Source organism: Myripristis murdjan, chromosome 5, assembly GCF_902150065.1.
Source record: "Myripristis murdjan chromosome 5, fMyrMur1.1, whole genome shotgun sequence".
NCBI lineage: Eukaryota > Metazoa > Chordata > Actinopteri > Holocentriformes > Holocentridae > Myripristis > Myripristis murdjan.
Genome location: NC_043984.1, coordinates 17,806,826 through 17,830,514, shown reverse-complemented (window position 1 = coordinate 17,830,514; position 23,689 = coordinate 17,806,826). Strand labels below are relative to the sequence as shown.

Here is a 23,689-nt window from a genome sequence, read left to right as displayed (position 1 = left end):
ACGGACAAGGAGGCCACCAAAGTACGTCTGGTCCCTCTTAAACACAGCTCCGCTTTTACTCTTTTGATTGCATATATTATTTTATTGTTCAAGCATATTTTCATCCCGTAATCACAGTTACAATGGCTTTACAGGTCCAAGGTTTATAGACATCAAATAAGCGATAAGGTGTTTCTGCAAAAACACTTGACTGGAAGTCTTTCTGTCACTTTCATGGGTCTTGGGAGTTTGGAAGTTCTGGTGATGTTTCTTAATAATAACTATCTCAACTAACATCAAGTTTTGTGTAGGAGTTATATGATAACAGTGAATACATGAAAACACTGTCCTTTTGACAAACAGTTCCGGACAGTTTCTAAAAACAAAACAAAACAAGACAACAACAACAAAAAACAAAAAACATCAAAAATTGGAGTAGTTACCTTTCCGCTGGTGATGGTTTATTCTAATCGGGACAGCAGGCTATATCCAAGCCCACAAGTCAGCAAGCATCAGCCCTGCCAAAGGGCCTCTGAGCAAGGCAGTGAGTCCCTACCAGGGCCTTGTCCTGTACCCGACTCCATGCCTTGACTGTGTAAAAAGAGAATTTGTCTTTGGGGATCAATAAGAAATCATGTTTTTATCGTTGCACAGTTCAGAGACTTGGACGTGCCCACTAGTGTTCGCCTCGGTGAGCTCCTGACGCACCTGCAGGGGAAAGGCGAGGAAGCATGCAAGGAGTTTTACAGGGCACTTCACCTGCATGTGGAGGAGGTGTACTTCAGCCTGCCCACGCGCCTCCGCCTCAGAGGTTAGTCTCAAGACTGTCCGTTTCATGGATTTGTCTGTTTCATTTACTATGTCAGCAAGCTTCTTTTCATATGAAATTCAAACATTATAACTATTCCAATGTGCATTCGTGCGTACATATGTGCTGTGTGTTCCTCCATGTGGTAAAATTTGTTGTACACAGTAAAAAGTTGATCTGTCCTTCCTGCAGATTCCTCACATCCATTCAAACATCCAAGGGTCTATCAACAGAGATACGTTCTGAATGACAGAGGTGAGCTATATTTAAAACAGTGGCTACAGTTTGAATTTTGGGACTGAAGATGCAGTGGAAAAAAACAACATCACAAAATGAAGTATCCACTGTTAAGGAAAAAAATATATACTTTATCCTACGATATGATTAAAGCTGCAAAAGGGAAAGGTGTGACTGAATATTACTGAAGTCATTAGTTACCAAATAACATAAAATTGTACAACTTTTGTACAAGAGAATAGAGTAGAATGAATGAACTTTAGATAACATTCATTCATTCATTGATCTATTTCCAGTTTCTTGTAATGAAACCTTTATTCTCTTCCAGGTCATAAATATGTGGTAGTTAGTAAGAACTGATATTCAAAGCAGAGAATTAAGGACATTTTCATTGCACTGCTCTTACCTTTTTTCCAGGCCCCCTCTTCTTTCTGAGCTGTTTCAGTATTGCAGTGGGAATGGCTTTATTGTATTACTATAGTGGTAAGTATCATTCTGTTTATTTATTTTTGTGTATTAGTTGACACATCAGTGTGAAAATCAGACAAAGCCAGCATTGCAGGGTAGTTACACTGACAAATCATATATGCATGTTCATAAAAATGTAATGTTTCTTGCTGTGTATTCAGTGTTACTGAGAAGCTGTCTTTGTTCTGTAGAAGCTAAAGTGACAAGAGGCAGCCGGGCCCTCGGCATGGCTGCTCTGGGTTTGGGCAGGAAAACTCGAGAGGTTCTCATTTGGTACACCGAAGAAAACCTCATGAAATAGTGGGCGTCTCCCTCACCTCATCCACTCCAGGAATACTATGCTTATGTTACTTGTACCAAACCACAGCACACTAAATTTTTTTCAGGAGTTGAATAATGATTTTTTTTACATAGCTGTATATATTCTGTTGCTTCACTGATCTGGAAGGAAAAAGACACTGCACTCCCAGAGTTACATTTGACACTTTGTTCTTATTTTCTTCTCATGTTGAGATCTGACAAATGAGTTGAAAGGACAGTTACATCTAAGGCAATTAAAAAAACACCAGGAGTAAACAAGTTGTCATCACAACATTTTCGGAAAACCAGCTTTTACAATCCAAAACAATGCACATCCTTGACTACATGAGAGTAGCTCACATTTTACATCATGGCAAAAACCTGCAGTTAATTTTGCATTTTGTGGCTGCACACTCATAATCCTTTAATGCACCAAAGGGGAAAAAAACAGATGCACAGCATGTACATAGATTACACCCTTTGGTAGTAACAATTAAACCAGTCTTACTTAACAACTGAAGCGCAGTCCGTTCCATGTATGATTATTTTGAGGTGCTCAACAGTCACTGATGTCAAACATATTGCAGTTGGCCCGACCCGGCTCCAAGTCTAAAATTAAAAACACTGGGTCAGAAATAAGGCATTTTCTTCGACCCCTGAAAATGCACTCACTGAAACTGAAGCTTCAGTTGCAGCAAACATGAATTACCTCTTAGGCGCACACACAGAGCTGTTTGAAGAACATGACTGCCCTCTGCTGGCCAAAAGGAGAAGCTACACCCGTATCAACCCAGTGGTTAGTTTATGGTGACTTCATAAAACGTCCCACAATTGCAACCTTTACATTTGACCAATAAAAAGAAGAAAATGAATTCGGTCAGCAGCTAGAAATAAAACTGGGCGCAGGCCACGCAGTAATTGCTATATTCAGCTTCAACGTGAGGTTTGCCGTTACACGATTGGTCGAACCAGTCACATGCCAGTGCAGTGCATTGTGGGTAGAAAAGAGATAAACGAAATATAAACGTATTAACTCAACAGTTTTGTTTAAGTATAAGACTGAAATGTGATGAGTTAGTGTTTAACTAGATGCGCAAATAGATACTAGTGTGGTTTCGTAAATTTGGAAGTGGAACCGTAAATGAAGTGTCATGCTGAGTTCGTCGGTATATAAAGCGCCTGCTTTGCTTTCACTGATCGTGTTGTATGAAAGGAGAGAAGGTTAGCACTCCCCTTGACAAGGATGGAATAGGCCCTTGTGGCCTTCAACACACATACGGTTAAGGCATTGCCACCTACTTCGTGGCATCTCTAACCACATTTTTTCCATTACACACTACTGTCTCCATGTCGACCTTCCGCAGCTCTGTAGTCGCTATGACACCGCACCCACACATGAAAGTGGTTTTATTTCTCAGTCTTTTACCTGGGCTGAAGCTAAATACCTAGTTTTGTGACTTAAGTCTCCGCTCCTGAACCAAAGCAGGCCAGTTTGCGGGTTGTGTTGTGCTCACTCTGAAAGCTTAAAGACATTTCCAGCAGCGAGTTTCATCCAAGTTGGCCTGCAGGCAGAGCAGACATTATTCAGATTCAAATGGTGCAGCTTATTTATTTTGGTTATCCGCCCGTGTATGAAAACGTTATGGCACCTGATAGATTTTTTTCGAAAATACTTTGGAACAGGGGGAAAGCCAGTTGCGGAGTTCAGCCTGGTAAATAAAGTAAATAAAGTAAGGGGCACTCTTTGGAATCTATATGTGTTAATGACAGTATAAAAACTATTTAAAAAGAAGTTTAAAGTGTAGCCTTTTATTTTGGAAATATTGTATTACCGACAAAGATTGGCTATTTTGTATCTAAAAGTAATCATTAATCTATGTTGTGGGTCAGGGTTTTAAACGATAGCCTAATTTTATGCAAATTTGTTCAAACTGCCTTTATACCAACTAAGTTGGAAAGCCTAGCCTTCATTTCAGATACTGTCTGCCAGTGTTGAAATTTACCTCCAGTTAAACAGGGGATACTGATTACTTTCCTGGGAATTTCTTTTTAAATTTTAAAATAGAATAATTGTTTTTTAATAGATTTTAGTGAAAACAATCCCAAAATAAATGCATTTTCAAGTATGACATCAGCATGTGTAATAAATAAAGGGAGTAATACTAAGTAAAGGGAGAGGGGTTTCCAGTATAACTCTAACTTGAGAGCAGTTGTCATGGTGTTTGGTCTCAGAAATATACTGTTTCTTCTGTGCTGGTGAATTTATGATAAGTATTTTTTAAGCATTTGAAAAGATGCATGGCTTCATGATTCTTTCCTGCCACTGTTCTTATCTATTATATTTATCACTCTGAAAGCAAATGTTGGAATGTGATGGGTTTTTTTTGTTTGTTTGTTTGTTTTTTCTGATGGTTGTTGGCTGATACATGTACTGTGAGTCCAAGACAGTCTGAATGTCATGTTCTGTGTACGGTCTGTTTTGTAATCATGCCTTAGATTCACATGTGCCATCATTTGTATGACTACATGACATTTGTTTGTACAATAAATAACCTTATGCATGGCCAAGACAACATTTGAGCACTTTTTTCTTTTTTTGTTTGTTTCAGTTTTATTTAAAAAATGCATGTCAAAATAGCAATCATTTTACATTGTGTCATACAAGACCATATAATAACAGTTCAGCAAAATTTGGTCCTTTTGAAAAAGTGGGGGGAATGCTTAAAAAGATATTTTAAAAAAGTACACTATAGCCTTGGGTACACACCTTGTATGATGACCCTTTAACACTTCATACAGTACATACAGAGTCAACCTAAACATTACATACTACACTTTGCATAGAGCGTGAAAACAACATTTAAGATCGATTTCATTAGAGGCTTGAGGTCTGAGCAGTGTAAACAGTTAAAGCTGTTAACTGACCACTAGATAATTGCATTGCTCCCAGAGTAAAGCTGATTTACCGTGTAACTAAAAGCTGTGTGGCAGTAAGTAAAGACAGTGCCACTAATAATACTATTGTGATAGCAGCAGTGTATGGCATTTGCCCAGACCTGTGTGGTAAAAAGTGTGGAGAAAAGTACACTGAGGAGTGGACTTAGGCAGTAGTGCTTTGGGATTAAGGTATGCTGAAAACGTTTTTTGTTTTTGTTCTTTTGCAAAGGAAGATGTATGGATTACATTTCCCAAAAAGTAGAGCTGGCAGACATTTAACAATATAATTACAAACTGAAACAAGAATAGGAGCTGTGTTTTTTTCAGGAAACATTCATGATGATGACTGATATATATTGTTCCTGATATGCAGGTTATGTAAGTTAAGGCAATAAATTAACCGCATTAGTAATACGAGCATAATAATGCCCGCATAAGAGGTAATAAATGTATTAATTGCCACATGAAATAAAGTCTGACCAAGAAGTCCACAGTCAGGATTAGAGAAGTAGGAACCCCTCTAAAATGCAAACATCAGATCATTGGTTCTGCACAGAAGAGTCAAAGTGGATCCGTTCATTTTTTTGTTTTGTTTTTTTACGCAGCAGAGAATGTCATCACATGATATTCAAGGAATGTACGATCTCTGAAATTAGAATAAGAAATGAACCTGGATATATTTTTGAGATACTTCATCTGGTAAAAGTCCATTTACACATATAACATCGTGTGCACCTTCAACTTGTTCAGCAAACTCGGCGAGTCATGAAGGAGGGCGGTCAGGCACTTGTAACAGGCCGCTGGACACCAAAGGCTGTGATGAAGACGTTGACAACAACTATGATGAAGACGAGCGCTGTGGAGACGTTTTCCATAATGTTCAGCCTGTAGTGCATGCTCTCATCATTCAGGTTCCACTTCACTTTGGAAAAAGAGAAATGAAGTCATAGATGAGTCACACCTTAGCCACAGGAATATTCCCAGATTGGGCCACAAGGGGGCACTGCAACAGTGTTTCAACAGCAGAATTTCTTTCCAGATTAGTAGTCAGACCACTCATTACTGAGTCCTGGTGTAAGTAAACCACATGTGACAGGCCATGCCCTCAAGTGAGTGATTATCTTGGTCATCCGTCAGGATATAACAGGCCTTGCTGCTCTGAGAAGGGAACAAACAGGGAACGGTTGTAGATGGAGGCATTTTTACACACTATCTGAGAAATAAAGGTATTCTCCCTGTGAACACTGTAAAGAGGTCTTTTAAACTGGCAAAGCTGACAGCAGAAACAGTCAGCAAACATTTCTTCATTGTGTGGTTCTCACACTTCAAACCCTCACACAATGGCATTGTCTGTCAGGAAAAGATAAGGATGCTGCCAGGAAGGAGAACAGAGAACACTTCACTCAACAGGAAGATAAACCTGTCTCTGCCACGGCCCATTTCTTCCAATTTACAAATCCAGTACATTATTCAATAACAATTTACGCTGAGAAATGTTAGCAGGTTAATTGAACAGACACTGGTGTAAGTGTTTGTGAGGACTGTGACAGGACTCCACAGGACCTCATGGGGTACTGGTGGAATCCGTCTTATCAGTCAAACAAGTTTCAAACTCAAGGCCTTCCCTGACATTATGCAACCACCATGTACATGCCATTGGCCTGAAAATTTAGTACAGATGTGGTGGCAGAGAATGCTGATATGAACTGTTTGTGCAGTGGCAGGCCACAACAATATATTTTGCGTTGCTGAGTATTTCCATTGTTGTTCCAGTGTACTACCAAGTCAATAAAAAGGTCAGAGCTAAGAACTACAGCGCCACACTCACCAATGAAGATGAGTAGGATGCCCACGACAATCTGCAGGATGAGGGAGATACTTATGAGGACGATGAGGGGCACATAGAAGGTGAAGTCTGACCCCTGTTCTAGGACAGCCTTCAGCTGCGAGGCGTTGGCCATCAGAAGAGCCACATCCAGCATGCTCTCTGCTGCACTCTTCTTATTGGCATAATGGTTCATGTTCAGAGGCCCTTGTTCCCTCCTCCAGCGGGCCCTCAGCGGCACCTGAACACAAACACTGACATCAGCATAACAAAGAATGATGAATGGCAAAGGCCAGAAATGTGATGGACGATTAATGACTGAGGGCTTAGTAATCTATTCTCAGGAACAGCAGTGGCTGATTCAGTTTTTCTCTTGAAAATGTTAAAGGATTTATTGTCACGGACAAATCATTTTGTCATTTCTTGACCTTCTGATGTCTTCTTTCAGTTATCTCTTGATGCGTATGGTCTGAACTCAGCTAAGCCTGACTAAATACACCTGTAGATTTGAGCCCTTGGCCTTCAGGGTGTTGTGATGATAGCAAACCATACACACATCCCCAACACATGGAGCATGCTGCCGCACAAGATGAGTAATTATTGACGTCCACAAATGTCCAGACATTGGACACACAGCACAACCACCACCAAATATCCAGGTCTCTGCAGTGTTTATGATTTACTAACTCTGCTGTGTACTGTGTTGATTTCAGGGCTTACAAGGTCATTTCCCTTTTTTTGAACCTGGGCCTGATTTGCTGAGATTTTAATAAATAATCTGGCAGTAGATCCCTAAGATGATCTTTAACTCAGTCAAACCCCAAAGAACCAGCATGTCATTTTCACCACAATAATGCTTGCTGGAATGAGACCTGTCTGCACCTCATCTGTTCAACTGTCCATGGCTTTAAACCTGAGTATGCTAGACATTACATATTTTATTTTAAGTTGTGTGAGTTAAGGTAAGAGAGAGCTAATGAAGAGAGTTAAAATACTCCAGTGCAGCCTACATGTCCTACTGGACTTTTTATGTGTGAATCTGACTTGTTTACTGTGGAAAACTGCCAGTCCTCTGGTGCTAATACCAAGTAGGATATGTGGGGATTTTTGAGGGCTCCAACATGACCCGCTTGCAATCATGGATCGTATGAGAGTGTCAACAAAGCAGGGAAGCCATCGATGTTGGCAGTCTAGTAATAAGGAGAATTAAAATGATCAGCTACAGTCACATCACTACAAGAAACCTTACTTATGAAACACAAGCAATATCTTGGACAGTTTGTTTATGGTTCATTTTAACTTCATAAATACAAATGATTGTGGATGTGGCCTTTCCAACAAATTAAATATGTTTCAAGTTGAGCCAACAAACAACAAGGAGGTATGTAAACAATAACAAAAAGTGTCAAAATTGTCACACTTGGTGACAGTGTAATCATTCAATCTCAGCTACTTGAGCACCCGTCATTGCAGTGTGTTTTTGTTTTGGAAGGGCTTGTTTTAAATACTTTGTGCGTTTGTTTCTTTTGTCCCACTTTTGATTGTACTGGAAAGCAGCAAAGGAGCTGCAGAGTGAGGAGATTTGTAACTCCACAGTGAAGTAATTCATGAAAATTTGAACAGAATTAGTCAGCATGATGACTAAAACAACGAAAACAATCACAAGACTGAAAATAACCCCTTTGTACAAAATTGTGCATTCACAGTATTTCCAATGTGGGAGATTTATTGAAGTGAGAGTGTGTTGTGGGAACAGAGTATTAGCCCTACAATTCTGACCGGGTGCACTGTGGTTTCAACACAGAGGTAAAAAAAAAAAAAAAAAAAAAAAAATCATCTGCTTTTCCTCTTGACCAGGGCATACATCCAGAAGTCAAGGATATGAGAGGAGCCTCCACCCACACTCTGTGTGACAGAGCAGAAAATATGAGAGACTCAGGCAATGCAGATGAACACGTCTTAGAGAATACACACGCTATAGCCTGTTACATAAATGTTTATCTTCCACCTCTGCAAACGTCTAACAATCCCTTTGGAGGGAGTTACATAAAAGTTAAATGCACAAACTATGGGGAAATGACGGAAGAGTTTGGCTGGTGGATTTGTTAAGTACTTAGTAATTGTCCAAGAAAGCACCATGGAATTATGAGACAATAACAATAAAAATGCCTCTTTTTCTCCACATGTAGCTCTTTCAACACAACTCATTTAGAAATTAACACCTTATCAACCCCACCAACTGAACAACCTCCTCATCCCCTCTGATAATCAGTACGTGTTGTCACGATCCTTTCAATCAAAGACTTTAACAGTTAGATATTAGCTCCTTTCAAGAAAATTACTAGGAAATTGCAGACACAGTGTGGTGAAATGGTAAAGGAAGCAGCAATTTTATGCACTAAATATGTTTTGAGTTTGACTGAACTGAATAATACGCCCAGTTTCATTCTTCTTCTAAAGTTGCACACATAAGCATGTGCTGAATGCTCCATATAAAAACACATAGAAAGCACTGCATTAGGAGAGCGAGACCCTAAACAAAATATTACCAAGACCCTCTTCTCTAGGTGAGTACTCGATGTTTCATCTGGGTGGAGCACAGTCTAGCCGCCCAACAATGACACTCTTGTGCCCATGTTGGCATCATCACACACTGAGGTTCAACTCTGTATGGCCTTTTTCTCAGCCCCTGAAAACTCGCCAGACCACAGAAGGAAAAAGATACCGTTGTGGTAGACCAAGAGATGACTCTTCGCTTTTCGCTATCTCTCTCTTCATTTGATTTAGTGAATTTTGTTCATTTGCTATTGGTTTCTAATCTCATCTGTCTTATTATTTTTCCCAATTCTGTGTTATTTCAAGTGTGTGCCACATGATGAAAGTTTATAATTTCAGCTTTGTTGTTTGTAGAGCTGACACACATCGTCATATGTACTTTTTCACCATGAAATTTAGAAATAAAATAAGTTATTGATACTTTAAAATGTATCATTACCATTCAGTGAAAAGAAACTTTTGATGACTAACTACCACATGTAGAGATCGGTTGCTCATGCTGGTTCAGACAGATTTATTTAAATCATTCTGTTGTAGTTGGCCGGCACTTCAGAGTCAGGAAGGCGTGAGGTGCACTGACCCTGCGAGTCGTGGCTTTAAAATAAACAATGAGTAGAAACAATAAACGTGGAGCTCCATAGAGGACAATAAAGAGCAGGTCTTTACTGCATTCTGTTAGGATCTCCCATGGAAACCAAACCTAAATATTTCTCTAAACCTGCAGGGTGGTCACACTCCTCGTCTGGAAAACCTGTTACAAGCAGTGCCTTGTTGTATTGTGTTGTTATTTTACACATAATTACACTATTAAATCAGAGTCATATGTAAGTACATAAGTATACTGTATATATTTTTTTCTCAGCCACAGAAACCAAACCTCATAACATAGGAAATCAGGTGGTAATTAGGCAATGCCACAACTAATATGACTGCCAATAGTAGTGTGGCCTGTAAAGTAATTGTGCCTTATAAGGGTTAATATTGTACATGAAAGTTCAGCAAGTTCATTCATGACACATGTTGTAGGCTATACATATGATCCTCGTTACCCACGTCATGCATGTTAACTCTGAACAAGCCCAAAGTTATGCAAGACACTTAAAAAAAAAAAAAAAAAGTTGTTCTTTAAATCTGGTTGGTATGATCGGCAGAGTTTTGTATGGAGATATAAACAGGATTTAGATTGGAACATTGAGTTCCCTTGATGACTGCAGAGGCTATTTACTTTCCCAAAACAAAACAAACAAACAAAAAAAAAACATTTCCTGTATTTATAGATTTCCTAAGAGGAACACTGTAGCTCCATGGTGCAGACAAGTTTAACACTCCATTCTAATTTCACTTGAGAGGCTGTTGTGTGTTGCAATGAAGATGACAAAACAGACGCTGGCCTCAGCAGCAAGCAGAGTTTCACCACATTAAAAAGCTGTGTCACTTGGACAAGAAACTACTTCCCATTAACAGCTTTGATGAAAAGCAATTTGAGATATTATACATGCAGTAGGTGAGTGTGTGTATGTGTATGTGAGTGTGTGTATGTGTGTGTGTGTGTGTGTGTGTGTGTGTGTGTGTGTGTGTGTGTGTGTGTGTGTGTGTGTGTGCCATGCCTTTATGTTCATCTCAAAACGATGATCTCAAAACTATGACAATGCTTGCAATGCTGATTTTCCATTCATCACAACTGATGGAGTTTTGACCCATTTGCTAAATCCATCGGCCCAATCCTTATCCGTCATTTGGGTCATTAGTCGCGTGTCTGGCCCCAGTGACTGCTGCATTCCTCTACAAAGCAATGGCTGCACATGGGCTTAGGTCCTGTCTGTGTGTCATTAACTGACCCTATAGATAGCAGCAGGGGGACGGAGACACACTCATAGCACAGCGCAAACCAAGTTACTTTATAACTTAGTGAAACATTCAAGTATCCCTGAAATGTTAACTTTAACTCTAAAGGAGCAATAATCCCAAAATGAGCAGGATTGGATTCCTTTCCGATCCCAATGAGCTCAATAGACTCAATAGGCTAAAGCTATGTGTGATAACACTTGTTCATTAGCGTCGTCCTCCGCCCGCCCCACGCCGGCGTCCCATCAAAGCGAGGAAGGATGCCGGGATCAGATGGGCCGATAGCCGGTTCATATTTATTTGTTAATTAACAAACAATGTTGACACCCTTCTGCCAGGCTCCAATCAGTGGGAAATCGCCTCTAGCTGAGCCTATACCAGGATGTGGGTGGCCTTATCAAAATAGTCTTGACTGGTCAGACTTTGCTGACCGATGTGAAGGCTTGTGTCTTACCTCCGCATCGCCGTTTCGGCCAGTATCACCGTTCATTTCCAAGTTTTCTGTTGCCATCTTTGTGTGTTGTATTCGCTGAGGCTCCGTGGTCCGAGTGAGTCGACCTGGCAGGCTATTGTGTGGGGGGGTCGGTGGTCCGGAGACGAGAGGAGAGCTCAAAGACTGACTACCGCCCCTGAGGCATGAATGACGGCGTTGATCCGCACTAGCAAAAAGAGAAGTGTAGACTCCTACTGATACAGATGACGCCCGGGAGTGTTCCCAGACATTTCCCAAATACATAAATCCTCACGTAGATGAACTAAAAAAAAAAAAAAATAGACTTTTGTTGTATTGCAGTCTCGCTGAGTCTCTGAGTCTTTCCTGGACTTGTTACTGCCATCTTGCGTTTGCTTGCGGTATCGCATCCTTGAGACTTGAGCCTTTGGTAAAGGAAAACCTTATAAAAGATTTAGGACAGGCAAGTGCTCTGTGTCACAGCAAAACTTGAATATTATAGTGATACCACGCCGGATTAAAACAGTACTGGCCACTGTAAACTCAAATATGGGCAGCAGAAGCATAAAGGAAGACTGAAGGGGTTTAAAATAAGATATATTATCACCCAGCAGATAGCTTGTTACAGTAGCAGAAGAAATAGGATTAATCAGTTGAGGAAAAGACAAATAGAGTGTAAACAGTCAAATTAAATATGGTTAAATATGGCTATCAATATGGCTAAAGCCGTAAATGATGACAGTTCAAAAACAACAACAACAATAATAATCATAATAACAATAATACAGGGGTCAGATAAACTAAATAAATGGTTATTCTCTCCAACTATAAATTGTGGGGCCAAACATAATATAGCCCCACAACAATGCAAGGTTATGCTTATGTCAAGTATACTCATTCTCATACCCATAGGTATATGCATATGTTTATTATTATTATTATTATTGTTATTTTATCTGTTTGTGAAGCTCTTTGTGACATTGTCAAGAAAACTATAAATAAAGCTTATTATTATTTTTATTAGTCCAGCGGCTATGCGAAAAATCGTGCACTTCACGATACAAGCATGAAATTTGGCACACTGTTAGAGCATGCCCTAAGGTTCATTTTTGGCTATTAGTCCAGTCATTTTATGAAAAAACCTAGGACAAATTGCAAGAGAAAAAAACTCAACTGATTTTGTATCCTCAGTTTGTCCTGAGTGAGGGAAAAAAAGTCCCAAGAAATCCCATTGGTGGAAAGTTTTGAAAATCACCTATTTATCACCACATATTACCAAAAAACACTGTTTTTAACACACAGGGGAAAGGGGTTGCAAATTTTACTTTCAGATATCACTATAAAAATTCACAAGTTGATTACACACACAAAGACAAGAAAAAAAGTCAATTGCAAGTTCTTTGAATTATTCTGTTTACACATGCATATCACACATTATCTGATGTGATATGCGCTAATAAGGAATATAAGGAATAAATGCCAGAAGAGACATTTAAACAGTGAATTAAAAGGTTACTATATATATAGTAACCTTGAATTAAAAGGTTACTATATCACAGTGAATTAAAAGGTTACTGTATATATAGTAACCTTTTAATTCACTGTTTAAATATCTGTTCTGGCATTTATTCCTTATATTCCTTATTAGCGCATATCACATCAGATAATGTGTGATATGCATGTGTAAACAGAATAATTCAAAGAACTTGCAATTGACTTTTTTTCTTGTCTTTGTGTGTGTAATCAACTTGTGAATTTTTATAGTGATATCTGAAAATAAAATTTGGAACCCCTTTCCCCTGTGTGTTAAAAACAGTGTTTTTTGGTAATATGTGGTGATAAATAGGTGATTTTCAAAACTTTCCACCAATAGGATTTCTTGGGACTTTTTTCCCCTCACTCAGGACAAACTGAGGATACAAAATCAGTTGAGTTTGCTTCTCTTGCAATTTGTCCTAGGTTGACCCCAATTTTGGCCTAAAATTACTGGACTATATAGGGCCAACGCAGGTTTGTCCCGTGGTAACCGTGGCAACCGTTGCAACCATTTTTCAAAATGGCTGCCACCTGCTGTGATTTTACCTGTAACTCAGGTTCTAGACCACTTAGGATCTTGATCCTGGTGGTTAATCCTACATTTTCAAGGATGAGGAATACAGTGGTACTATTTACAACATGCTAGCAACTTCCTAACTACATATTTCCGGCATTCAGTTAATTAAATAATAGTAAAAACCATCAAAATATGTATTTCGGTATACTGTACATGTTTTCTAAGATGTTGACAGATATGCCATGAAATGCATGTGTGTTATGGCAATGGCCAAAGTTGAACTATACAGCAGTACAGAGACAGGATACCATTTAGCCTAAAGACATGTTTAATAAAGCCAAAGAGGAAAGAAAGTGTGACAACAAAGTTACATATGATGACACAGTCCACCACAGTAGCAAAGGGCAGTGCACTGAAGTACTGCTTCGGCACATTTGCATCTTCCACAACACCCCTTTTTGCAACCACAGAGGAGGAGGTCGCAACATGCCAGGCTTGCTTCTGGTGGTGTGGTCCAGTGAATTTCCATCCACCTGGCGACCTGTCCCGGGTGTTTCACTGCCTTCTGCCCTATGGCTCCAGCAACCCCCCGCGACCCTTGTGAGGATAAGCGGTTTAGAAAATGAATGAATGAATGAATGAATGTTACTATGAGTCATGACTGCATATTATCATGGCATATGGAACAGAAAATTTATATAGCCTATATATATTCTTATGACTGAAAATTGATGCCTTTGGTCTTTTGATTCTTCCCCTCTCAACGGCAAAGTCAAAAACAAAAACAAACAAAAAAAAACAAAAAAAAAAAAACTGAAAAATGGCCTCAGTCCTTTCCACTGCTGATTTAGGTTGTGTTTGTTCCTCAAGGCTGGTCCTATGTTATGTTGTGTTGAAATGTTGAAAAAACAATAACAGTCCTTGTTTGTGGCCTCATGTTAAAGTTTTGGCATAGTGTAGATGTTATTCTTCAAAAATTCATTCGATTGCTCTTTGCTGTTGCCCCAAGTGACTGTGTGGCTCCTTGGAAAAACCAAACTAAATCAGATGAGAACAGACTGACAATGGTGTGAGAATGAGATCATGGTGACCTCACCTCCATACAGGGTAAGGGGAAACTTTCTGGGGACCACCAGTGTGGCCCGTGGAGGCCGGCCCTTTTTTCCTCCTACCAGGAGAAAGGAAAGTGCTCAGGCGTATCTGCATATCTTCCTTCTCTGGTGCCTGGACTCGTGAGAAAAATCTTAGGCAAAAATGATAGTCATAGTTACTCCTGCCGTTTACCCACACTTCAATGAATTTCCACACTTTGACATCCAGAGCATTGGGCAGAAATCATTTGTTTGACATTCAGAGCTCCTGAATGTCCAACATACGCCACCCACCCTCCAACCTCCAGCCATCCTTGACCTCTAGGCCAGACACCCAACCCTGACCCAACTCCCAAACTCCCAACAGACGCCTGTCCACAATGGCACCAAATGTGGGCAAACTTGTGCGTGCCAAGGTCAGTTGCCTTTCCATTGGCACTTCCTGTCTTTGATCTCACCACAGTGGTGCTATGTCGGGGAGTGTTTCCAGGTGGTAAGAGCGTCAGTAACGTATGGGTCAGACAGGGCTAACTGTGACCCGAGGCTGAGTCAAGGGCCATAGGTAGGGCCACTCATTTTAGTCGGCATTCATTTATTTTTCCAGCTAAACAGCAGAAGAGATTCAGCTGAACACATTTCAACCTACATGTGTAATGGTTTGCTTCATGACACCAACTGTAATTACAGCATGGCTATTTTATGTTACAGGAGTCGAGAAATGTTATCTGTGGTGTATTTCAATGGGCAGTCCTGCTTCCATATTGTTACACCTTCCTTTGTGTTTACCTCAGTTGTTCGGCTTGCACCAGATGGTACAAGTGCATTCATCCCAGAAGAAATAATTGTGATGTGGATGTTACTTATACTCTACTGATTTGTGATACATATGTTAGTACTGTTTTTACGGTAAACCTTAAACACTTAATACCTCTAGTAATTGGTCACCATGGGTCCTTAGGGCAGTTTGTGTTGACAGTAATGGAATGGACTAATAACTACATTTTGTGTCATTCTCATTAACATATTCAGCCAACGCATACTGATAATTACTAAACTTTGGCATCCATGTTCTTAAATCTTACACTGATTTCCACCGTGCTGAGAGTTCTTGTTCTTCTTGCTGGAACTGGTACCGTCAGAGAAACATTTACTTTGTACAAACTGCATTTTCACTGTTGTTAGTGCACTAATGGAAGGCCCGCATAAAAGTTATAAAAGACAAACCTTTGTACCTAACTGCTCTGTAAGGGCCTATAGTCAGGGATTCAATGGAGGATAAACTGACCTAATCTAATTTCACCCAGCTTTTTATGTGTGAGATAGGGGTTGTCAACTTCTTTGGGGATAAAATAAATAGGCAAATTTGTACCTCCTAGTATTAAACTGGCATGGGTTACATGAAAATAGATTATTTAATGACTGTTATTTCTGAATATAAAATTGTCTAGATAGATAGATAGATAGATAGATAGATAGATAGATAGATAGATAGATAGATAGATAGATAGAGACTGGATGTAATATGGCTTCCAGCAACTGACAACTGGCTGAGACTTTCCATAAGTGACCCTAGAGGGGAGTTATATATTAGTAATTACCCTACTATAAACATTTCTACAGGCTATAAAATAAAAGAGATAGGCTACAGATGAGCAATAGATTTACAGTATGTCTGGGCAGCCCACCATCCCTGACATAAAATTGCCAGTAAAGGCATAGCGTATTGCATTCCAATAACACAATAAGCCTTGAAGAGTGAATGACTAATGAAAAACTGAAAATTTAAAATTTAAATAAATAAATAAGATCCACAATAAAATGGAGTTTATATGGACTAGCACCAGATGCAGAATAGCTTTGTGGGCATGAGTATGAACTATGAACCCTAGTCGTGGTGTAGAGGCTAATTCTGATATTTCCAACAGTACAGTGATGGCAGCATAATGTGCAGATGTTAGGTAGAGTCAATTGTAAATCTATACACAACAAAATGTTATAGTTAGATTAGTGAAAGATAGAACATACCAGTTCTTATTAACAAAGTTCATCACGACACATGATGAACTTATTTTCCTCTCTCTCTCTCTCTCTCTCTCTCACACACACACACACACACACACAGCTGAGGGGAGTCAGCTGGTCAGTCTACATCACTACAAACAGCAAGAGACTTTCTATTCAAATGTTATGTTCTCACCTCCGCAGTATGACAAAATTTTTAAAATGCATGCTCGGGTGAAATTTCACTCTTCTCTCGTCTAGCTGGTTGGCATTTTAAATAACTGCTGGCAATAGATCGAAAGATAGGATAGACAGATAGACAGATAGATCAATGGATCATTATTATGTCTATTAAAGTGGATCAGCAGAATTCAAACCAGGCTTTATTACAATCTGTAACACAATGCACAATAACAGTATGTGATGTCTCTGTAATAGCAGAAGACTCAGAGTTGTACAAGCTATAAAAATTAAACACCTCAGCTACACATCATGATAAAACAACACAAAAACAATACTGGAAAGTTATTGAAAACAAACATTAGACAGTCATAAGAAGTAGGCCTACACTTGTGCCATTAGCTTATTTATTTTATTTGTACTAAGATAAATTAATGGGCGGGGGGCAGTATCACATTTGTCAGGGGACTCATAATTCTTTGCAGCGCCCCTGTTGGTAGGTAGGCTATTACAGCCAGTCATTTTTATGTCTTTCCCATTGGAGGCTTGCCGCGTCACGATAAGGGCGGACAAGTGGTGTGGTCCACAACAGCCTGTGTCAGGGAAGCTGAGGGTGCCGCCTAAAAACGTGCCTAGTTATTGGATACGTGTTGTTGCTAGGGGCGTGGGGTTGTGCCGTGAAATATTCCACCTTTCCAAACCCTGTCAAGAAGTGAAATTTTAGCAAGACAACAGACAGTGAGATGCGCTAAGAGCTGCCTGTTCCAGCTTGGAGGAACTGTGCCGCAGTGAGCATAATCTGATAAGCGCTTCTCGGCCGTGCGCCGCTCCAGGACAGCACTCACTAGAAAAAAAAAAAAAGTACAGGTGGATAGTTAAAGGAACGATGCAGAGATGTGGAAGTCACACCTCTCGGAGTTGATTCGAATCAACTCCGAAATACCAACTATTTCTTTTCACTGACCAGAAATTGAATCGAGTGGTGATTAGAGGAGATGACAGCTGCGCACTCGGCAGTCCCGTGATGGGTCTTTTGATGGATTAGTGCGCGGCACAGCCTAAACATCCAGGCCTGTCCATGGTTGTGATTTGTGTGCAGAAATCACATTTGTTTTGCGGAGTGCGGTGGAACGGCGATCTTGGGTAAAGTGGAGGAAACGGTGTTTAGGGTGAGCTCATAGGTTAAAATGGCAGTGACATCAACCTCAACTTGAATAACTGTGATCCAGTCGACTGCAGCAAGGTGGATTGGGGCGTAAAGGGAAGCAAAGAGTGATGCACCTATCGCACCAGCTAGACATTTTATGGGAATGTTAGATATCCTAAAGAAATTCAAGGTATAAGGCCTATCCTATGCTGGCAAACTGCGTCACCGCATGTGAGTGTGTTGCAGGTAGGCAGCACACTCTCCCACCACCGGGGGAGGACCGTGCCGATCATCTTCTCCAAACAATGTCACCGGTAAGTGTTTAACAATTTACCGGGAATGGATTCAGCGGAGGATTCATGCAAAGATCCGCCACTTGGATCCACTTTTTCCTCAGTACCCAATTTAGACTCGGACATAAACGCAAACGCCTGTAGGCCTGTGTATGAGAACGGGGCAGACCATAACGTCAACGTACAAAATGCAGCCCTGCGAGGAGCGAGTGATCCCAGCGCCTATCCCTCCACCGATTACGGGGGACTCATCCGCCAAAGGTTCATTCGCCGAAGTTTGTGGTTTTCCGACTCGGAGGATCAGCAAGTGGACGCGCCGGAGTCTGTCAACAGCAGCCCGGTGCTCAGCATCCACCTGCGATCCATCGTTGATCGGACTCGTACCCGAAACCGTCTGGGCTTTCGGGACAGTTCAAGCACAGAGAGCCAAGTGGGGCTGAAGGACAGCGCTACGGAGAGCGCCAGCGCAGATGAGGAGAAGGACAGGAGCGAGAGCGACCGCAACGGTGATGCTGTGCCGGCCGATGTCACCGGCAAGGCTGGGAGCGACGAGAACGAGGAGGAACCGGGGATGAAGGCTGTGTCCACCTCGCCCGGGGGCCGCTTCCTCAAATTTGACATCGAGCTGGGCAGAGGGTCCTTCAAGACGGTCTACAAGGGTCTTGACACCGATACCTGGGTGGAGGTAGCATGGTGTGAACTCCAGGTGGGTTCAGTGATTGTCAAAATGAAAACGCCAAACTGCCATTAATAAGCCCATCAACAGACAGACCCATATTGTCAGATCATAGCATTGCCTATATTGTTTGTATTTATAACGTGCTTTAGTTCAAGGAAATAATGTGTAAAAAATTCTTTCATTTGGCTCGCCCAAATGACACCTGGCCATCAAAGTCTATCATCAGTCAGCCCAGCCTTTCCCTGTGGCTCCCAAAGCGGGTCCGGGGACATCCAGGGGCCTTTTGAGGGTCCAAGGGATCCCCAGCAAAATTAATTATAGTGTTATTTTATTCATTTGTAGTTCGGACAATGAGACAGTGATTTTTTTCCTTTGATTATCCACCCACCTTCAGTGTTGAGAGTAAACCTCTCAGTAAAAAAAAAAAATCTCATAGTGGTCCTGGGCCCCTGGCGCACCACTGCTAAAATGAATTCGTCTTCCTAACAGGTCCACTGTGGTCTACAAAACACATCAGAAAATGAAGGGAAGCTGGTGTGCTGATTGCCAGTTTATTACACCTCTGACTGTACAGACTTTGATTTTGGTGGAACTGCTTCTTCCACACTTAGGCCTGCTGTGCTCAGCAGAGTGCAATTTAGAAGGTATTTTCAAATATGACTGATTGCAGCACATCTCAGCTGCAGAATAAATGAGAGATCACATAAGAGATCTGTTTTCTTACATTTATATATTAGATTTGCAGTTTTATTGACTGCCTCTGGGACCACTGGATGATTGGATTTTGATCTTAGAACTGGTTCTGCTCTGGGTTTGACTGCCTCATATTACTGAGGTGTTCTGCATTAGCTCCAGCCTATCTGCTCTAATTGCTCTGTCTGTTGATGCTAGTGAGTTTGTTACCACTGGCATGAGATGGACTTGCTGTTTACGCAAGCACCCAGGAGACAGAGGACTGCCCCACATCATGCTGTTTTTGTTAATGATGTTGTGCCAGCACTGATGAACTTATTCTCATTGGGAGGGTCAGGATGAGGAATGTTGTTAGAGGGAAGACTAGAGAAGATGAAGGGATCTTTTTCATCACATTTGAAAAATTTTGCTCTGTGTCATCTTTCATGTGGCAGTAGTTCTCCTCTTTCATGAGTTTTATGAGGTTAATTTTCCTGACTCATCCTGTAGTGTCACCCAGATTTACATCTTTTATTATGGTTCCTTAACCACCAAAAACTCAGAGATGAAATGGGTTCTGCAGTAGATGTGATCTTATTTTACCTAACTAGATTATTTAGACCTCAGAAAGGCATTATTCTCAGTTGTCTTGCTTTGATAATAAATCGATCCCCTGAGTGCACAGCCATCTTCCTCTAATGATCATAGCTACATTTTAATATAGACACATGCCTTTGCACCTGCACAGGAATCACAGTTTCAGTAAATGAAATGAATTCAATCTTGGTTTGGTCTACTCTGACAGAGGATTTTAGCTGTAACGAAAAGGAAGGGAGAGCTTGATAGGAGTAGCAGCCTATTGAAAGGCTAATCTGTGTATTTATGTGGTAATCTAATGATTAGTTTAAATGCTATCCATGTGATATGCAGATTATCTTAACCTGCAGGTTGTGGTTGCCTGTTCAGGGCTAAAAATATATTAAGCTTTCAGTCATTTATGAGCAAGTACCTGCCAGAAGACTACATTTGTACATTTGTAAACATTGATTATAGGATCACATTGCTGCTAGAATGTCTTCATATTTCCAGCAACAAAAGGGAAGGGTTGCCTGGTTGCTAGAGAGACTAGAAGTTCAGGCTCAGTCCACATACAAAACAGTGTGTATCCTTGTCAAAATGTCCTTCAGCCAGATAATGAACCTCTTCTCGCTCCAGAAGCACCTTGTGTTGTGACCTCCACAGTGATATGCATACATGAGATGTGTAAAGAAAGTTTCTCATTTTAATGCTGGTGATGGATTTAATAAAAAAAAAAATCCATTTTGTTACAGCCCTTGATTTAAATGTAATTTATTGTCCATGATATTTGTGGTCTGGTCTTGTATGTTGTGTATAGATAGTTATATATATTATAACTATCTATACACTATCTATACATTATGCAAGTTTACAAATTATTGGCTATTAATTATACAAATAATTTATCATCTTAAAAATTATATTTTCCTAGCACTATCTCTCACTGAGGCTTGGATCATACCATCAACATCATACCATACCATCAACTTCACTGAACTTTATTTAGCTTCATTTAACATGAGAGAATTTTTCCACCAAATGACATCACTTAACAAGCAATTCCACACTAATTGACACTCAGTAATATAACAGTAATCAAACCAAATGGCTTTGGGTAAGATTGTGTCTTGTTTTGGGGTGTATGTGAGTGTCCTTTTTGCCTAGATGGTTTAAGTCTGTACCTGTGTCTTTATTTAGGTTTAGAGGTTTGAGTCCAAAAATTCAACCATAGTCGACAGCTCAGCATCATTTTATGAGCCTGAATTTAATTACAATGAGCATAACGATAGTAATGTTTGAGACTTTAAGCAACTTCCCTCCAACATGGCTATTTGGAGAGACTGAAGTCTGCTGTCTCTTTTCTAGTCTCTCTCAGGCAGAATACAAGTTCACAAGGTGAAGCCCAAGAGAATAAGGAAAAAATACAGCCCAACCCAATCAAATTCAGGCATACAATTAAATCTCTGTTGTGTTATGCCTATATTTTACAGCTCTGATTGCAAACATCTAAAACACGATCAATTTATGTCTAGATATGTATTCTGCCATAGTATTATAGTCACTGTTGTACAGAACAGTTTTGTCTGTAGCAAAATAATGTAAGGGATTGCATTCCAAATTAGATTCCAGATTGAGTTTTTTTTTTTTTTTTTTATTGTATCATATAGTGTACTGGTCAGATTTATAACATGATCCAGTCTCTAGTTCAAAGAAATAATGTATAAAAACTCTGTTTCAGTGTTTTTTTGTGCCATCCTGTAATATTAGTGAACAGCCAGGGATTTAAAGTGTGCTTTAAATTCATCAGCACTGCTTGTCATATGTCATGACAGGAGGCAACCAATGGTCTTTCTTGTGCTTGTTGAAAAATGCAGGGCGTGGTGATGGTATATTTGGTGTGCCTCTGCAGCACTTAAAGGGGAAGGGTATAATTTTGGATGTATAGTGTATGTGTGTGTGTGTGTGTGTGTGTGTGTGTGTGTGTGTGTGAGAGAGTGAGAGAGAGAGAGAGAGAGAGAGAGAGAGAGAGAGAGAGAGAGAGAGAGTGTGTCTGTGTGTTTGTGTGGTGTCTGAATAGTGAGCTAGGTTCTTAGGGGAGATCTAGTGATGATTCAGCCATTCTGTTCCTGGAGGTGAGGCCTTGCCCTTCAGTGCCTCTGTGTTGTGTGCCTCACTCATAGAAGGCCTCTGTAACTCAGATATAGTGTATGTATGCACATGGCCCGTATTCATGCATGTGCTATTGTGTTTGAGAGAAAGACAAAGAGCAAGAGAGTAAAAAACATTCATGAGGGCAGCTTTGTTTAGGAGCAGGTGCCTGGTGTCTCACTATTGTACCTATTAGAACACATAATGAACATCTGCTGTGGGAAGTTGTTAGTTTGACATTAGGCAAAGATACATTAAGATTCATTAAAATGCCAAAATGATTTAATTCAGCTTCTGTCGTTTAGGGTTCCACATATTATGAGGGCTGCTGGTTTGATGGCTAATAGTAAAAATGCTAAGCGTAAATATATTCCTCTGTGGGATTACCACACACTTGTGTGTCCTGCTGGTGCAGCCCTCTGCAGCGCGGGGTGGTCAGATCGAAGAACAGACTGAGAGGGAAAGGGTGGGTTCAGCTAAGGATAATAGGCCTTGTATATGACAACAAAGAGTTCTTTATGCTGTCTAATTGCAGCACTGGGTCTTAACCATTCTACCAGATGCCAGCATCTGTGCTACTAACATTTCTGTATTACTCAGTTTTTATACTTTTGTGTGATATGCTTTCCAAGTGAGCCACACCCTGCTTGGATAAGAAAGCAAAGACTTAAGTCTGTTCTCTATTCTGTGACCTTGAAACATGTCTCAGCATAATCCTTAATAATTAGTTTACAAACTGCTTAGAAAATACAGTTCGGGCAATTTAGCATAGGATGACTTATTCTATTCCAACAAGAATCAGCATTATGAGAGTAGCAGGAATGGGTGGCATATGCTTAGCGATACTACCCGTAATCTAAGATGCATTAGACTGTACGCGGCATGGGTCACTATGGGCTAAGAATGAAATATGATCCCCCAGCAATCATCAATAATCAATGCCAGGAGATGTAGATTATTATGCATATTGATTAGCACTCACATTCTGAACATTAAATGCACACTGACTATCCTCATTTAAATGTATGCTTTAAGAAGAAAGAGGGAGAAGAAGTCAGGACGTCATGTGGCATTTATGGTCAGAGTTGTGTCTGCCCTACTGGCCAAAGACAAGCAGAAATATAGAGGATCTTTACTGTCAGCTCTTTTACTATTTATACAACAGTTCAGGGAGGGCGGGGACCAAAATATTGATCCAGCGTACAGTGATTCATCCAGGCTTGTATTTCCAAACATGTAAGATTTGAAATCTGGCGAATTTTACCTAGCTTTGATGATGTGGACGATGTGATGGAAAATAATGTCAGGCCCCAGTATCACAACACTGATCAGTTTTGCTGCTTTATTGATAAAAAGAGATAAAATATGACATTTACAGCTTTAAATAAAAAAGCTTTTAAATGCATGCTTATCTGTTACATACTGTCACTAATCACATCG

At 40.3% G+C, this 23,689-nt stretch overlaps 3 protein-coding genes and 1 non-coding gene across 8 annotated transcripts in view; 3 read left to right on the top strand and 1 right to left on the bottom strand.

The window, feature by feature from the left end:
• card19 (caspase recruitment domain family, member 19) overlaps window positions 1-4,359 on the top strand; it is a 5,019-nt gene extending 660 nt beyond the window's left edge. The window contains exons 2-6 of the mRNA XM_030050765.1: window positions 1-21; window positions 634-790; window positions 980-1,042; window positions 1,442-1,507; window positions 1,684-4,359. The exon at window positions 1-21 is cut by the window's left edge and continues 119 nt beyond it. Of these exons, the coding sequence (XP_029906625.1) occupies window positions 1-21; window positions 634-790; window positions 980-1,042; window positions 1,442-1,507; window positions 1,684-1,793 (417 nt within the window). The 3' untranslated portion in view covers window positions 1,794-4,359. The remainder of the gene's footprint in view (window positions 22-633; window positions 791-979; window positions 1,043-1,441; window positions 1,508-1,683) is intronic.
• Window positions 2,992-3,119, top strand: LOC115359988 (U6atac minor spliceosomal RNA). The gene has a single exon (XR_003928301.1). It is a non-coding gene; the product is annotated as a U6atac minor spliceosomal RNA (small nuclear RNA).
• Window positions 4,360-4,422: 63 nt separating the features above from the next.
• ninj1 (ninjurin 1) lies at window positions 4,423-11,670 on the bottom strand. Its single transcript, XM_030050771.1, has 3 exons — window positions 11,410-11,670; window positions 6,558-6,795; window positions 4,423-5,651 (listed from the first exon to the last, which is right to left on the bottom strand). Exons 1-3 carry the CDS (start codon window positions 11,464-11,466, stop codon window positions 5,509-5,511), a joined length of 438 nt encoding a protein of 145 aa, XP_029906631.1. The 5' UTR covers window positions 11,467-11,670; the 3' UTR covers window positions 4,423-5,508.
• Window positions 11,671-17,268: 5,598 nt separating this feature from the next.
• Window positions 17,269-23,689, top strand: part of wnk2 (WNK lysine deficient protein kinase 2) — a 30,065-nt gene continuing 23,644 nt past the window's right edge. For 4 of the 5 annotated variants that reach the window (XR_003928203.1, XM_030050640.1, XM_030050639.1 and 1 more), the window contains exon 1: window positions 18,218-18,877. Coding sequence is in view for 4 of the 5 variants with exons in the window: in XM_030050640.1 (XP_029906500.1) it covers window positions 18,218-18,877 (660 nt within the window). In the remaining variant the exon portion in view is untranslated. Of the gene's footprint in view, window positions 18,878-23,689 lie in introns of all 5 variants that reach the window. The other variant, XM_030050638.1, reaches the window with a different exon arrangement.

Coding starts and splice junctions, on each gene's coding strand:
- ninj1 (XM_030050771.1), bottom strand. CDS start 11,466: ATGGCAACAGAAAACTTGGAAATGAACGGTGATACTGGCCGAAACGGC. Junction 6,796..11,409: donor GCCGAAACGGCGATGCGGAG/GTAAGACACAAG, acceptor GTTTGTGTTCAG/GTGCCGCTGAGGGCCCGCTG. Junction 5,652..6,557: donor CATCCTACTCATCTTCATTG/GTGAGTGTGGCG, acceptor CTTTTTCCAAAG/TGAAGTGGAACCTGAATGAT.